The sequence below is a fragment of the Zeus faber genome (assembly GCF_960531495.2).
Source record: "Zeus faber genome assembly, chromosome: 22".
Classification (NCBI taxonomy): Eukaryota; Metazoa; Chordata; class Actinopteri; order Zeiformes; family Zeidae; genus Zeus; species Zeus faber.
In genome coordinates this window covers 16,963,846-16,978,770 of record NC_137209.1, presented here as the reverse complement: position 1 = coordinate 16,978,770, position 14,925 = coordinate 16,963,846, and the positions used below count along the sequence as shown (strand labels likewise).

The 14,925-nt window shown below is 45.4% G+C and overlaps 2 protein-coding genes across 3 annotated transcripts in view; one reads left to right on the top strand and one right to left on the bottom strand.

Annotated features, from left to right (window-relative positions):
• Nucleotides 1-396: 396 nt before the first annotated feature.
• On the bottom strand, nucleotides 397-11,464 carry LOC307247243 (mothers against decapentaplegic homolog 1-like). 2 transcript variants are annotated; one of them, XM_080023346.1, is made up of 9 exons: nucleotides 11,406-11,464; nucleotides 7,483-7,988; nucleotides 6,686-6,798; nucleotides 6,301-6,406; nucleotides 4,399-4,626; nucleotides 3,469-3,591; nucleotides 3,006-3,227; nucleotides 1,889-2,145; nucleotides 397-868 (listed from the first exon to the last, which is right to left on the bottom strand). In XM_080023346.1, exons 2-9 carry the CDS (start codon nucleotides 7,664-7,666, stop codon nucleotides 725-727), a joined length of 1,377 nt encoding a protein of 458 aa, XP_079879472.1. In that variant the 5' UTR covers nucleotides 7,667-7,988; nucleotides 11,406-11,464; the 3' UTR covers nucleotides 397-724. The 2 variants fall into 2 exon arrangements, with proteins under 2 accessions (XP_079879472.1, XP_079879473.1); XM_080023347.1 differs by having other exon boundaries at nucleotides 6,689-6,798.
• Nucleotides 11,465-13,509: 2,045 nt separating this feature from the next.
• otud4 (OTU deubiquitinase 4) overlaps nucleotides 13,510-14,925 on the top strand; it is a gene marked incomplete at its 3' end in the record, with an annotated part of 12,334 nt that continues 10,918 nt past the window's right edge. Inside the window, exons 1-2 of the mRNA XM_080023551.1 lie at nucleotides 13,510-13,631; nucleotides 14,272-14,355. Of these exons, the coding sequence (XP_079879677.1) occupies nucleotides 13,518-13,631; nucleotides 14,272-14,355 (198 nt within the window). The 5' untranslated portion in view covers nucleotides 13,510-13,517. The remainder of the gene's footprint in view (nucleotides 13,632-14,271; nucleotides 14,356-14,925) is intronic.

The following is a 14,925-nucleotide window of genomic DNA, read 5'->3' as shown; positions in this document are numbered from 1 at the left end:
ACATAAATATGGATGTGGAAGGTTCCTCTGTCACAACATTAATAATTAACTTCATTAACTTTCACCAAGAATATAATATACTACAACGGTAATGAGTACAATCACTCCTCTCCTGACTCAGAATGCATCACAGTTGAATCTTACCAACCGCAGCATAGAAAAATCACTTCTAAAAATTCTAAATTCAGTTTTTTAAATTTATAAAACTATCTCGTAGCAATTACCATCTGAAATAAACTCCACATGCTCAAGACAAAACACAAGGTTAAAATGAAAATTGCTATTTTATTTGATACAATTATCCATTTTATATATATATATATATATATATATATATATATATATATATATATATATATATATATATATATATATCTCATCATGTTGGTAGCGGTACAAAAGGTGTTACAGGAAACTGTGACGGTGCTGCAATTCAATAGTGTTTCATCATGTTTCAAAGTGTTTTTCACAATGAAAGTGTCTCATCGGGGTCTACATAAATAACTGGAAGGTACGACCTAAAATGTGTAAAATACAAAAGAGATGAATTATTTCCTTTTCATTTGAAAAACATTTTATTTTTGGTCTGATATATCATTACTTCAGCTGGACCCTTATATTAGGTATACTATGATAATCAAAATGTCATAGACACGCGTGCGTGCGCGTGTGTGTGTGTGCGTGTGAGTGCGTGTGAGTGCGTGTGTGATTGTGTGTGTGTGTGTTAGGACACGGAGGAGATGGCATTGTGTGGGGACCCCATCTGGGTCAGGACTTTGTCCAGCCACTGCAGGGGCCCGTGCAGGTGCACCTCGATCCAGCAGGGGGTGCTGGTCACGTCCTGGCGGTGGTACTCCGCCCCCCAGCCCTGCAAGGGGGAGGGGTGCAATCTTTACACACGTTCATCTGCAGTTTTATTCCAAATCCTTATTGGTTTTTATATTTAAACATCTATAATTTTTTTTAGTTGTAGTTGAGAAAAATGTCATCGCGTGCATTTATCTGTACATATATTTTGATATATATATACGCTTACATCATCTGTTTTAATTTGAGGGTGTCTTTACTATTAAATAGTTGTTTTTTAAACAACAGTATGTTGTATGTTCTATTTTATTTTTGGCAACCTTCACTCATTCGTAGGGGTGTCACGATTCCAATTGGAAATCGAAAATCGATTACTGTAAGCGTTCGCGACTCTCCCCGAATCTTACGTCGACTGCGGCTCGCCCGGCTCCGAACCGACTTTGAGGAAGTTTGGTTGGGAGTTGGGCAAGCAGCGGTCGGCTCCTGCGCCGCGTCAACCCACACCGCACACGCCCACCTGCCGATCTCCAGGGCGGGGGCACTGTCACCCGAAAAAAAAAGTCTTTATTTTTTTAAATTGGAATTCACAGTCAGGTTATGCTATTTAAACACATGCACGAACTAGGGATGTTAAAATGTGCAGACTAAACGGCCGACTGTCTCCGTGTTCTCCCTGGCAACAGTAAAATTTTTTTTTTTGGAATGGCTTCGCTTTGGACCCGGTTCCACCTGTTTTGCAAAACTAAATTAATGAATAAAAAAAAAAGAATAAATAGACAACAAAAAATTACAAATAATTAACTACATTAATGAAAACACAAATATAAATCGCTAAATACATCAAAATAACAAATCATGTAAATAAAATACCTCACTAAATAAATTAAAAACGCATACTCCCTTATACACTATACATACTATGTCTGTTGCATCCTGAATATACAGTATACTGTGATGACATGTGAGTGCATACAGTATATATTTTTGGCTTCTATCTCTTGCCCACGCACGCACGCACACTCAGTTTGCCCTTTATCGTTTCACATGGCCCGGCCTGACACAGACGTCCTTTCCCACCCACCTTGACGAAGCTCATGCGGATGGTGCACATCTTGGTGAGCTGGTAGACGGCCTCGAAGCCGTGCGCCACCGACTGGGCCAGCAGGGCGGCGAACTCCTGGTTGTTGAACACCTTGAGGCTGCAGCCGCTGGGGATCTTGCAGACGGTGCTGGGGTGGAAGCCGTGGTGGTGGTTGCAGTTCCTGCTCTGCACGAACACGCTGCTGCCGGACAGACACTCGGCATACACCTCCCCCCCGACATAGTACAGGTGCACTCCTGTAAGGGAGGGCGGGGGTAGAGAGAGAGGGGGGGGTGAGGGAGGGAACGACCGAGCGAGGCGGAGAGAGAGAGAGAGAGAGAGAGAGAGAGAGAGAGAGAGAAAAGGAGGGAGGTCGGTTGGGGAGGGAGAGGAAGCGACGGGGGAGAGAAAGATAGGAACTGGGTGGAAGGGAGAGGGGTGGGCAGAAAGGGAGGGGGAGAGAATGAGAGGTAGACAGAGGGGGGAGAGTGAGGGAGGGAGGGAGAGGGCAGAGAAAGAGAGTGCGGGGAGGGAGGAGGAGGGAGAGGGAGAGAGCAAGGGAGGAGGGAGGCAGAGAGAGGAAGGGGGAGAGAGGAGACAGCTCTTTCCATTAACCAGTCAGTCAGTCAGCACATTTAACGTTTATTAGAATTAACATTTTTAATAATAAATCAATCAGTTTATTAATTATTTTCGAAATCACAACCTAGACGCCAACAGAAGCAGTGAAGCCGGATATTAAGACCCTCAAGTCTGGTGTAAATGAATTATCGACTTTCCACCGAGAACTTTCTACTTTTTCGATTGACTTCCATTCAGTCAGAGGTTTACTGGAGCTCCATCTAGTGGTCGTTGGAGAAACTGCAGGTTAAAGGCACCGCACTTCAGCATCCGGCCGTCATGGCTGCTGCTTGGATGGACCTCACTGAAGTTGTTAGTGTGGTGGTTGATGGGTTAGCGTGGTCACATCACCCCCTGAGAAGCGTTTTGTTTTTTTTAACGATGTTCCGGAACACCCAATCAGAAAGAAATACGGCAACCGAACCCTCTCAACGCCTTTCTGATCGAATCGTCAATCGGCGGGTTATTCTCATAGGGGTTATAACGATGGCGTCACCTTTGCCGATGTGGCGGCGGGTGTTCTCGATGGTGGAGTTCCTGTTGACGTTGGACAGCAGGCCCAGGCAGAAGCGGTTCTGAGTGTTGGACGGGTCGGTGAAGCCGTCCACCAGGACGCTGGGCTGAGACGCCAGAAAGGCGTCGCCCACGCGGTTATTCAGCTCGTAGTACACGATGGAGCACCACTGGCGCGGCTCCTCATAGGCCACCGCCTGGAGGTCTAGAGAGAGGGAGGAAGAGAGACGGATGGATGTAAAGGTGAATAGCGCACACACGCACGCCCCGCGCGCACACACACACACACACACACACACACACACACACACACACACACACACACACACACACACACACACACACACACACACACACACACACACACACACACACACACGTGTAAGCACATGTCACGTGACACCGGCGCCCTCCTGTGACACCGAGCCGGGCGTTGCCACAGTTACCAAGCCTGTTGTTGGTCTCCATGGTGCCCGTCATGGCCGCCAGGAAGTTGGTCTCCATCGGCTGCGAGAGCTCCTGGCCCAGCGAATCATCCGCTGGCATGTAGGCTGGGGGCGGGGTGTCGGCTGCACCGAGGGAAGAGAGGGGAGACAGAAAGAAAGAAAAAATAAAGGGGAAAAAGATAGATGAGGTAGAAGAGAGGGGGAAACGAGAATGAGAAGGGCAAGAAGATAAGAAAGAAGGAGGGGGAAGAGAGAAGGAAGGACAGAGAGAGAAATAGTGAGAGAGAGGAGAAATTAAGAATAAAGAATGCCGAGAAGAACAACAGAAAGAAAGACATTGACAATATAAATTATATATATATATATATATATATATATATATATATATATATATATATATATATATATATATATAGACACACACACACACACACACACACTAAGTAAATGTCATGTGAACTGGAGAGGACGAAGGAGAGGAGGAGAGGAAGGAGGAAAGGAGGATAAAAAACCAAGAGAGGAAAAAGGAGAGGAGGATAATAAAGTAGGAAAGGAAGGAGTAGAGCAGGAGGAGAGGAAGAAGGAGAGGAGGGTAATAAAGAAGAGGAAGGAGGAGAGGAAGGAGAGGAGGATAATAAAGGAGGAGAGGAGGATAATAAAGGAGGAGAGGAAGGAGAGGATGAGGAGGATAATAAAGGAGAGGAAGGAGGAGAGGAGGATAATAAAGGAGGAGAGGAAGTAGGAGAGGAGGATAATAAAGGAGGAGAGGAAGGAGGAGAGGAGGATAATAAAGGAGGAGAGGAAGGAGGGGAGGAGGATAATAAAGGAGGAGAAGAAGGAGGAGAGGAAGGAGGGGAGGAAGGAGGGGAGGAAGGAGGAGAGGAAGGAGGGGAGGAGGATAATAAAGGAGGAGAGGGGGAGAGCTCTCACCAGGTAGGTTGAAGGGGCTGTCGGGGTCCGAGCTGATTGGCGAGGGGGGGAAGGCGCTGCCCCCGGGCGACCCGGGGCCGTGGCCGGGGCCGACGGCAGCGGCAAAAGATTCTGGGTAGGTGGCGTTGTGCGGCATGAAGGGCTCATTGCTGTCGCCGTGGAAACGGGAGAGGACGCAGGGCCGAGCGGAGGGATCGCTGTTCAGTGGAACCAGCACAGGGGGCAGCACTGAGCGAGCGAGCGAGAGAGCGAGCAAGCGAGAGAGAGAGAGAGAGAGAGAGAGAGAGAGAGAGAGAGAGAGGTGATTGAAAGAAGGGGTTCCCAAATTGGGGTTTGCAGTCCCCTTGGGGTACGCGAAGAGACTGCAGGGGGTCGCAGCGGAATTGAATTTTCTGTACTTTTTTAGTCCAGTGGTAGTAAAGCAATAGTGTAGAGCAGTACAGTAGTACTAACGTGGAGGATAGCCGGGGGTGCACGTCACCTTTCTGGTCTGATTCTCAGGGCAGCACCAGAAGGCGTTTGATAGTAAAATATCTATCTATCAAATATATTTGATAGATAAATAAAAATAAAAATGCTGCCTACACGAATGTAAATCTATAGGGTTGATTTCACTGGTAGATAATATTCAAGCCTTGGCTTTATTCCTGTTACTTCAAAGTAAAGCGCTAATTGTTGCATTTAAGGCATGAAGTAAAAAAGGAACCGTCTTGTTTTTGTTCTTTAAAAATCATCAGTCCGTCTGGAAAGGAAACACGGATGATTTTCCAGACGCGCGCGCACGCATGCACACACACACACACACACACACGCACACACGCACACACGCACACACGCACACACACACACACACACACGATAAATAACAGGTGTTGGATATTATTGGAAGTAAGTATTAGTATTTATTTATAATGCAAAATAAATAAATATTATATATATTTTATTTTTTAAGACAGTACAAAGCATTAGGAAATAAACAATTGTATTCTTATAGAAATACTTGCTTTTATGCATGTATGTTCACTGAAAGTATACTTTATTTTTCCAAATATATATCATATTACATCAGGTTAGACCAATCAGATGACAATAGAAATCACTGACATTCAATTTGACTCACTTTAAAATTGAGTGGTGCCAGTCTGGCGAACGACTCGTTTGTGACAAATCTTTGAAATGATTCAGGAATCTGGATTCGCTCCGTCACTGCGTTCCGCCGATGTAACCAATTTTTGACTGAATTACATAATTCCTGTGAGAATAGTCGTTCGTAACTCAGCATGAGCGACTCTTCTGGCTCTGGTTCATTGGAAGTCCAACTCAATCAAATGGAACGACTCGTTTTACTGAGTGACTCGTCAAGAACCGAGTCTCAAAAAAAAAAAAAAAGAGTGGAACCTTTCATCACGAGTGGAGCTTGTGCACTATGAAGAGCCAGAGCAGACGCCGCGCTGTAGTGACAGTAACACCGTCTGCACCATTTTCCATTTGTCAGGGGAGGAAAATTGTTTTACTTATTTGCTTATTTTTCCCAAATGCGACGTGACACCGTGCCCTGCACTGCATTTGTAGTTGGTGCAAAGAGTGAGATCGTAGTATAGAAAGTATAGTAAGTACTATAAAAAGTAGTATACTGTAGTAAAGTGTACTATAGTAGTAGTGTCGTGAGTACAGTAGTAGTAGTAGTAGTATAGTACTTACAGGGTGTGTCTATTCGCTGGTAGTGGTAGGGGTTGATGCAGTAGTAGTATCGTAGTATCGTACTCACAGGGTGGATCTATTTGCTGGTAGTGGTAGGGGTTGATGTAGTAGTAGTGTAGTAGTATAGTACTTACAGGGTGTGTCTATTCGCTGGTAGTGGTAGGGGTTGATGCAGTAGTAGTGTAGTAGTATAGTACTTACAGGGTGTGTCTACTCGCTGGTAGTGGTAGGGGTTGATGCAGACGTCTTTCTGTTTGGAGCCGAATGGAAACTCGCAGCACTCCAAAGCTTTCAGTTCATGGTGAGACTGTAAGGGACACAATAATCATCTGATATTATCGCGTTATTTTCTTCAAGCTGCTTCCTATCGTCATGAAAGTGAAGACACTGTCGTATCGTAATATCGTTCCGGAGTCCGAATTAACGGCAAGAAGACACGACCTTCAGCTTCACACAAAGGGGCGTCTGAACTGTCCGACTTGAACCGTGTCAGCACACGGTTCCATGTGATGGACCTTGGATCCAGAAGCACATATTCCACATATTGATCATCAAACTGGTCAGTGATCATTGAGGAGGTGACTACTACCTGGAGGTCCGGCCACCGCCACACCTTGCAGTAGATCACGTGCGGGAGGCCTTTACGGTGAGACACCTGGAGACGGCCGTCCAGGGAGCGCGGGATGGTGACACACTGACCTGGGGACGACAAACAGAGCCGGCTCCTTTGAATTCGGCAGTCCACGTTCAGCCGGTCGGAATCGCAGCACCGGAGCCATTTAGGGCCAGAACGGGACCCCTGGGCGGTCCCTCGCGTTCACTTCCCCACCGCACCGAGGAACCGTGGACGCCGCGCAAACCAGGAGGATGTGACGCCAAACGGCCTTGTTCAGCGCTACAAACTCCGCCCGAAAACTACCTCCCCACCGGCCGCGACTTATTTGGGACCAGCATCGACCCAAGTAGAACCGTTTTCAGAACTAAGTGTCTCCTGTGTAAAAAGTTACGGGGAGGAGGGCTCCCCCTGGTGTCCACGGCCGGGTATTACAATAACAACTACATTACATTACATTACATTTAGTCATTTAGCAGACGCTTTTATCCAAAGCGACTTACAATTGTTCAAACACCGACGGACGCAGCCATCAGGAGCAATTAGGGGTTAAGTGTCTTGCTCAAGGACACTACAGCATGCTAGCAGGAGGAGCCTGGGATCGAACCAGCAACCTTTGGATCACTAGACCACCAGCTCTACCTCCTGAGCTACCAACTACAACGCAAACCTGCCGTGCTGTTGTGACCTTTATGTTCACAACATCTCCACAAACCACGAGTCCACGGGTTCAACGACACAAAAGGGCCACCGCGTCCCACAACACTCACTGGTTTCCCCGGGGCAGCTGAGCGCCTTCTCCAGTTCCTCCATGGCGCCCTTCCTCTTCTTGAGCTTCTTGACGAGCGCGTCCACCGCCTTCTCCGCCCACTTCTCCTCCTCGTCGCCCTGTTTCCATCCCAGCAGCCTCTTCACCGCCGGGCTGGTGAAGGAGAACAGCGACGACACGTTCATCTCCGCCCTGCGGACACGGACCCACACCCACGCACGCACTCACACGCACACACACTCTTCACGGCACACACATCCAAGCACGCAGAGCGACGTGCGCAGACACACGGACACACACACACACACACACACACACACACACACACACACACACACACACACACACACACACACACACACACACACACACACACACACACACACACACACACACAAGCGGAAGGCCGGCGGGTTGGTGGCAAAGTGGTGTGTGTGTCTGGATGGAAGGTGCGTTTTTGGGGTTTTGATCTGCTTCCCCAGGGTTCGGAAGGTCAGAGGTCAAGACCTGGAGAGAGGGAGACGGAGGTAAATAAATAAGAGAACTAAATAAATAATAATAATTTAGGTAAAAAATCACCCAGATTTATGTAGAAGACGTGATGTGAATTTCGACTCGACAATCTTGCAGTGCTGGTGTAAACAGAGATGGAATCAACTCCTTTAATACACACACACACACACACACACACACACACACCCAGTTAACTGACACCCCTCATGCAGACCTTTTAGCACTCTGAAGGATGGAAAATCGATTCTTTACTTCGCAGGAGAGAGAAAGAGGAGAGAGAGGGGGGCAGTGAGATCATTATTCCACCTCACAGAGACCAGGACGGGCAGAGGGATGGAGAGATGGGATGGATGGATAGTAGGGTGAATAGAGAGATGGATGGATAGAGAGACAAATGAAGGGGGAGATGTACGGATGATAAAGGGACAGATAAAGGAGAGATGGATGGATAGAAAAAAATGAATGTGAGAAGGATAGATGGACAGAAAGATGGACGGATGAATGAATGTATGTATGGATGGATGAATGGATGGATGGATGAATGAAACTGAGGCATCTTGAGGGGGAGGTGATAAACGGAGGGGTAAAAGGACAGAAAGATGAGGAGAGGCGTGTGAGGGAGGGAGGGAGGGAGGGAGGAGAAATGAGAGCACACGGGGGTAAGTGAAATGAGCAAATCAAATCAAAGTATCAGGTGATGAGATGAAGGGGCGGACGCGGGCGAGTGAGTGGAGGAGGGAGAAGAGAGGGATGACGGAGGGAGCGGAGGAGGGACGGAGGGAGCACGGACGTACTGCATTCCTCAACAGCGCAATCGCTCATTGAACAACTTTAAATATTATTATTTTAAACTTTTTTTTTTTTTTTTAATGTTATTTTGATTCCTTCTTCAGTTCCAGATCATTTTCTGTGATTTGGGTTTGACTTGGTCGGATTTTTGAGTTTTTATTTGAAGAATTTCAGAACGACAGATCCACACAAATAATTTCACATTAGACAGGTGATAGTCAATCATAACAGATACAACACAAGTCCCAAGCTTAACCTAATAAGACCAGTGTTAAGATGATAGATAGACATAACCCTGGAGACAGATTGAGAGAGATTGAGACAGACAGACACAGACAGACAGACAGACAGACAAATAGACAGATAGACAGACAGATAGATGGATGGATGGATGGATGGAGTATGGAGTAGAAGGTGGGACAGCAGGGGGTGAGAGATGAAAGGATTAATTAATGAAGGGTGTTGTGTTGCAGCCCCCTCCTTCCCCCATCTCTCGATTTGCTGTGTCTCCATGACAACAGTTCTTACATCGTGGAAGCATAAGAACAGGTGTATATAAACCATTACAATATGCGATTTTTCCGTCTAAGTATCCCAAACACGTCAACCGCAGTACGCACAGCTGTGGTTGAGGTAGAACCTTGACGAGGTAGAACCGTAACAGTTCCAGACGTCTTGACGTTGGAACTGTTAGAAGAACGTCGAGGGGATTTGATTCGTTTCAGGAGCGGCCCGCTTTGTGACATCATCACAAAGTTGTCTAGGTCCAAGCTTCTTCAGACAGACAACCTGAGTCGATGCTGCGTTTGAAGGAAACTCCGAAAACCGTAACTGCGTTTTACAAAGGCCCGAAAACTATCATCGGTCACAGAAGGCGTCTTCGCACCGTAGGAAGTTCTAAGAACCTTTGAGAGGAACTAGGGCTGGGCTGTGAAAAGATCTCGATCTCATTTTCACAAAAAAGAATCTTACACGATAAGGATGATAAATTTACGAGATTTATTTTCGATACAGTTCGATACGGAGTCCGTTTTCCTCTACCTAGAAAGACGCGACATGAACAGCGGGGGGGGGGGGGGGGCACAGCTCTCTTCCCGGCCGCAGAGCCCTCTGGCCGGGCAGCGCGCGGCGGGGATGGGGCCCCCCGGAGCTGACGCGGCAGGGTCTTCCTCAAACACCGATTTGAACTCGAAACGCGGCCCCCATCCCCCAGAGGGAGACTTACGAAAGAAAGAACCCACGGTCGGAGAGAGTCCCACGGTCGGAGAGAGTCCCTCGTTCCGCTCCATACGTCCCGGAATATAATCAAAGAGCGCAGATTCGGGAACCTGTAATACGTACCTAACATGACTAAACTGGACCCCGTGTACTGCTGCCTGCAGCTATATTTATTATTTTTATTATTCTTATTATTATTATTAGGGGTCCAGCTCACAGGGCTGGAACCATATTGTTATTGCTGGGATTTTTATTGTTATTGTCCTTGCCATTTTTTGGGCTAAAAGTGTCTGGAACACAACAATGGCTGAACCCACAGACATGGTTGAGGTCTCGTTAGAACCAAGACGTCTCAGACGTCTACTGGTTCAAGATTGATCCATACTGATCTACACTGGTAGCAAGAATTAGTGGAAAAACCGACAGTAATTAACCGGAAGCTGAAGAATTTCGGCGTACCTGGATCAGTTTGTGAAGTGAGGCGCTTTGTTACTTCATGAACTGATGTTATACAAGTCCAGTTTTCCGATTTCCTTACTATATCAACTTGGAGAATCGTGCTGCGTTTCAGAGAACCCTGAAAACTGTAATACGTACGTAATGCGATTAAAATGGACCTGCAGCGATATTTATTATTATTATTATTATTATGATATTAACACATTTTTCTCCCTCTTCCTCAAATTCAAATTGTTTTATTAAAATGGGGAAACATTCGTTTACATTGCCAAAGCAAATGGTGAGCAAAAAAGAAAAATATAACGTAAAATTAAAACAGAAAATTGTCAACGTTGCAGTAAATACAAATATATACAAATGAGTGCAGCCAACTAAAAACTAAGTAATGGTTTTTAAAAAATGCAGCTCAAAAATGAAGATAACCTCGAGTTAAAAAAAAGCAAAATTTTAACACTGACGTTTTAAAAAAAATCTCTCCCTCTCTCTCTCTCTCCCTCTCACCACGGAGATAAACCAAAAGATAAACTAAATAAGGCATCCACCTCAAATAGAGGCAGAACATTTTAAAGGAAAGGGTTACAGAAGACAAAGCAAGAGATAAGACATGCAAGCAGAACAGAGAGAGCGCGCGCGTGTGTGTGTGTGTGTGTGTGTGTGCGCGCTTTCTCCTATGAAGTGGGAATAAAGTCGCGCCGCTGGGAGACGCGTCGTCTCGGTTCAAACTACGCAACAGACACAAAGGTTTCCAGCCTCTGATGCAAAACGATCCAAAAGTCTCGTTCGGTTTAGTTTTCACGTCGAACAAGTTCAAAATATACAAAAAAAAAAAGAAATACAATACAAACAATAATAACAAGAAATACAAAACACAGACCGGTAACAAACGGAAGAAAAATGCAGTAAATGTATATGATTTATAATATATATTTTGTTTTTGCAGCCTACCTGGTTTTCCCTCTTCACCAGCTCCACTTCGTGTCTTCTGCTCCGGAGTCGGCGTCAGCCAGGCGGGCGGAGCCACACACACACACACACACACACGCACACACACACACACACACACGCAAACGCGCGCGCACGCAAACGCACGCACGCGCGTACTGAGAGGTTCGACGAGGTCTGCAGAGTCACCTCCAGACGAGTCGCCCAGTGCAAAATAAGAGTCGTTCGGTTTTCGCCCCATTCATTTTTTTTTTTTTTTTTTTTTTTTTAGTGGCGTTTTAGCTCCGCTTGGAATAGTTTGCCCCAATCCGCCGGATCCGCCGGATCCGCCGAATTGGTTTGATTGTTTGAAGCAGCATTGTTTCTGGTCTAATTCTTTAAAAAAAACATATTTAGAAGTAAATTATTTTGCCGGAGAATCACCAAAATAATTTACTTCTCCCGAAATGATTTATCTCCGTGGAATGCAAAGTGTAAATCAGTCACATTCGATACGAATGAGGCAAATCCCCCTTTTTTTTAGTTTGACTGCTAAATATTTTCAGATTCCCTCGCCCGCCCCGCTTCGTTGCCGGAGAGACTCCCGGCTCCCGAGTTATTTGGGATTCGTTCAAATCGAACGAATCGTTCCGGAGTCTCGCACCGCTCGTGCCCGGGCGGGCGTGTTGTTTAGGCTGCGTTCAAGGTCCATAGTTGGAGATGGGAAGTATGACTTTCCATTTTGGAAAAACCGTTCAGCCCAGTAGAAAAATAATTTTTATTCATCACATTGGAGTATTAGAGTATTAAATACTGTCTATGACCTCTGTGAAATCCAATTACCTTTAACATACAACACATAGGCTGCTATTTTGTGTAAACTGGCTTACGTATGACACATTGCTTGTTAATTCATTCAATAAAATAAGATAAACCTTTATTTGTCCCACAACGGGGAAATTTACATCGTTCCAGCAGCAAAAAGGGGAAATAAAGAAAATAAAGAGCACATCAAGTACACACCATAAACAATATAAAATATATAGAAACATACAAATGAAAAGAAAATCACCAGAAATAGGAACCAGATAGTACTAAGTGTATTGCACATATCTTAACCTCACTCACTTTATCATAAAAATAATACAGATACAAATCTGGTTATAGTTAATAAGAGCGACAGCTAGAGTTTCTGGAATACCACCTTTTTTGTTAATTAGCTTTTCAGATGCACATCGTAAGCTGCACCATAAACAAGGACATATCATTTAAAGTTTTACAAACGGGACAAAATAGGTTCATGGATGTGAAGAAAATAGATTAAGTTTAAATCAAGAAAACGAGAAAAATAAATGAGGTTAAGGATGAGAAATAAGTTCACAACACTTCCAAGCTGCCATCACGAGCGAAGCGAGCCGGTGGACTTGAACGCATCACATCAGCAGGCAGCTTGAAGTTTTGAGTTATGCCGCGTTCCGTTGACGCTCGGAAATCTGTACTCCCCAGTCGGTAGTGACCACTTCCGAGCTAAATGTGTTCGATGACTGCCGTCCGCGGAAAACATGGACGCCGGCAGCGAGTGCAAATGTGCGTTTGTTTCGCAAATCTGTGAATTGTGCAAGCGACAAAACGTATGTTAACATAACACGAAAACTACAGAGTTACTAGTTACAGTCGATCTAAGTTAAACGTGCTTCCAAATTAAAACACAAGAAAAGGTAACCCCCCCCCCACACACACACACACACACACACACACCCCTCCCTCCGTTAAAGGTGCGTGCTGCCATGTTGCCGTGAGTGTGTTTCCTCGGTCAACTCGGACGAGAGCGAGCGATTTTCCACCGAAATTCCGAACCGGAATCCCGCTTTGAAACGCCCTTTTCTTTTGCGCCCCTCGGAGCAAGAAGCCGTAATCGCCGATTTCCGACATGCACTTGAACGCAGCATCGGCCAGTGTAGGTAGTTTCGTTTTAGCGGCGCAGCGACGAGCTGGCCGGGGCACTTTCCTGGGAAGCGGAAAGTAGGCACTAGGAAGTCCCCGCGGCTGTTTCGCCGCCGTTTGGAGGTAGTTTGGGAACTTTTGTCGACACTTTGTTAGCCTCGGCGCGGCTCTGGGGCGGGGGACATGGACAGCATGGCCGAGGAGAAGGCTGAGAAACGCATGGACGACTACTTAAAATCCATCGGGCTGCTGCGAAAGAAAACTCCCAAAGATGGATCCTGTCTGTTCCGAGCCGTGGCCGAGCAGGTGAGCGAGCTCTCTGTCGTTCTACGAGACCATATTCTATCTATCTATCTATCTATCTATCTATCTATCTATCTATCTATCTATCTATCTATCTGTCTGTCTGTCTGTCTGTCTGTCTGTCTGTCTGTCTGTCTGTCATCTCAACACTGGTCTAATGAGGGTTAGCTGGGGTTGTTGCAGTTATGATTGACTAGAAGTCTGTCTGTCATATAGCTACAGTATGTATTTAAACCTTCTGTCCGTCTAGAACCCACTTAAATCTATCTATCTATCTATCTATCTATCTATGTCTGTTTCACTATATATCTGCCTGTCTGTTTCACTATCTGTCTGTTTCACTATATATCTGCCTGTCTGTTTCACTATCTGTCTGTTTCACTATATATCTGTCTGTCTGTTTCACTATCTGTCTGTCTGTCTGTCTGTCCATCTGTGTGTTTCATTATCTACCTGTATCTATCTATCTGTCTGTACACTGCAGTCAACAACATTAACTTAAGACAAACCAATTTAACCAGTTTTACTTCCTCTCATGCCCGGGATGCATCCGTTAAGGCCTCCATCAAAGCAATCAGGCGTGGCTGTGGGCCTGGGTTGTAAAAGTTATGATTGACTAACAGTGTGCTACGGCCTCCCTCAGGTGCTGCACTGTCAAAGTCTCCACACCGAACTGCGAGCCCGGTGCGTCGACTTCCTCAGGCACAACCGAGATACCTACAAGGACGTGAGTGTGTGTGTGTGTGTGTGTGTGTGTGTGTGTGTGTGTGTGTGTGGATAGATAGATAGATAGATAGATAGAGGTACTTTATTCATCCTCAGAGGAAAACTGCAGTGTCACAGCAGCTGACATAAAACAATAGACAATAATAATAAAGCAATAGAATAAAAATCTAAAAAGATAACGGCGATATACAATAAACCTCAACTTTACCTAGATGTGAAAATGTACAATAAACCTAATAATAAACAATCATACAATTGGATAAACCTAAAGATAAACAACACATATACTGTACACCTAAAAAGTAACAAAAGGTGCAATGCCAATGTGCAATAAACCTGAAACAAAGAATTAACCGAAAAATAAACCATAAATATGACCCTAAGAACCCATGATAAACCATGAATATTAACCTACATATTAACAAAAACAAAAAAAAAAAACAATAAAAAATATATATAGCTGCAGGCAGCAATGCATGGGGTCCAGGTTTGTCGCAGCAATTGCACCGATGATAATAATGGGATCAATTGAAGACAGTTAAATTAAACGTGGTTATTAATGTGCTGCACC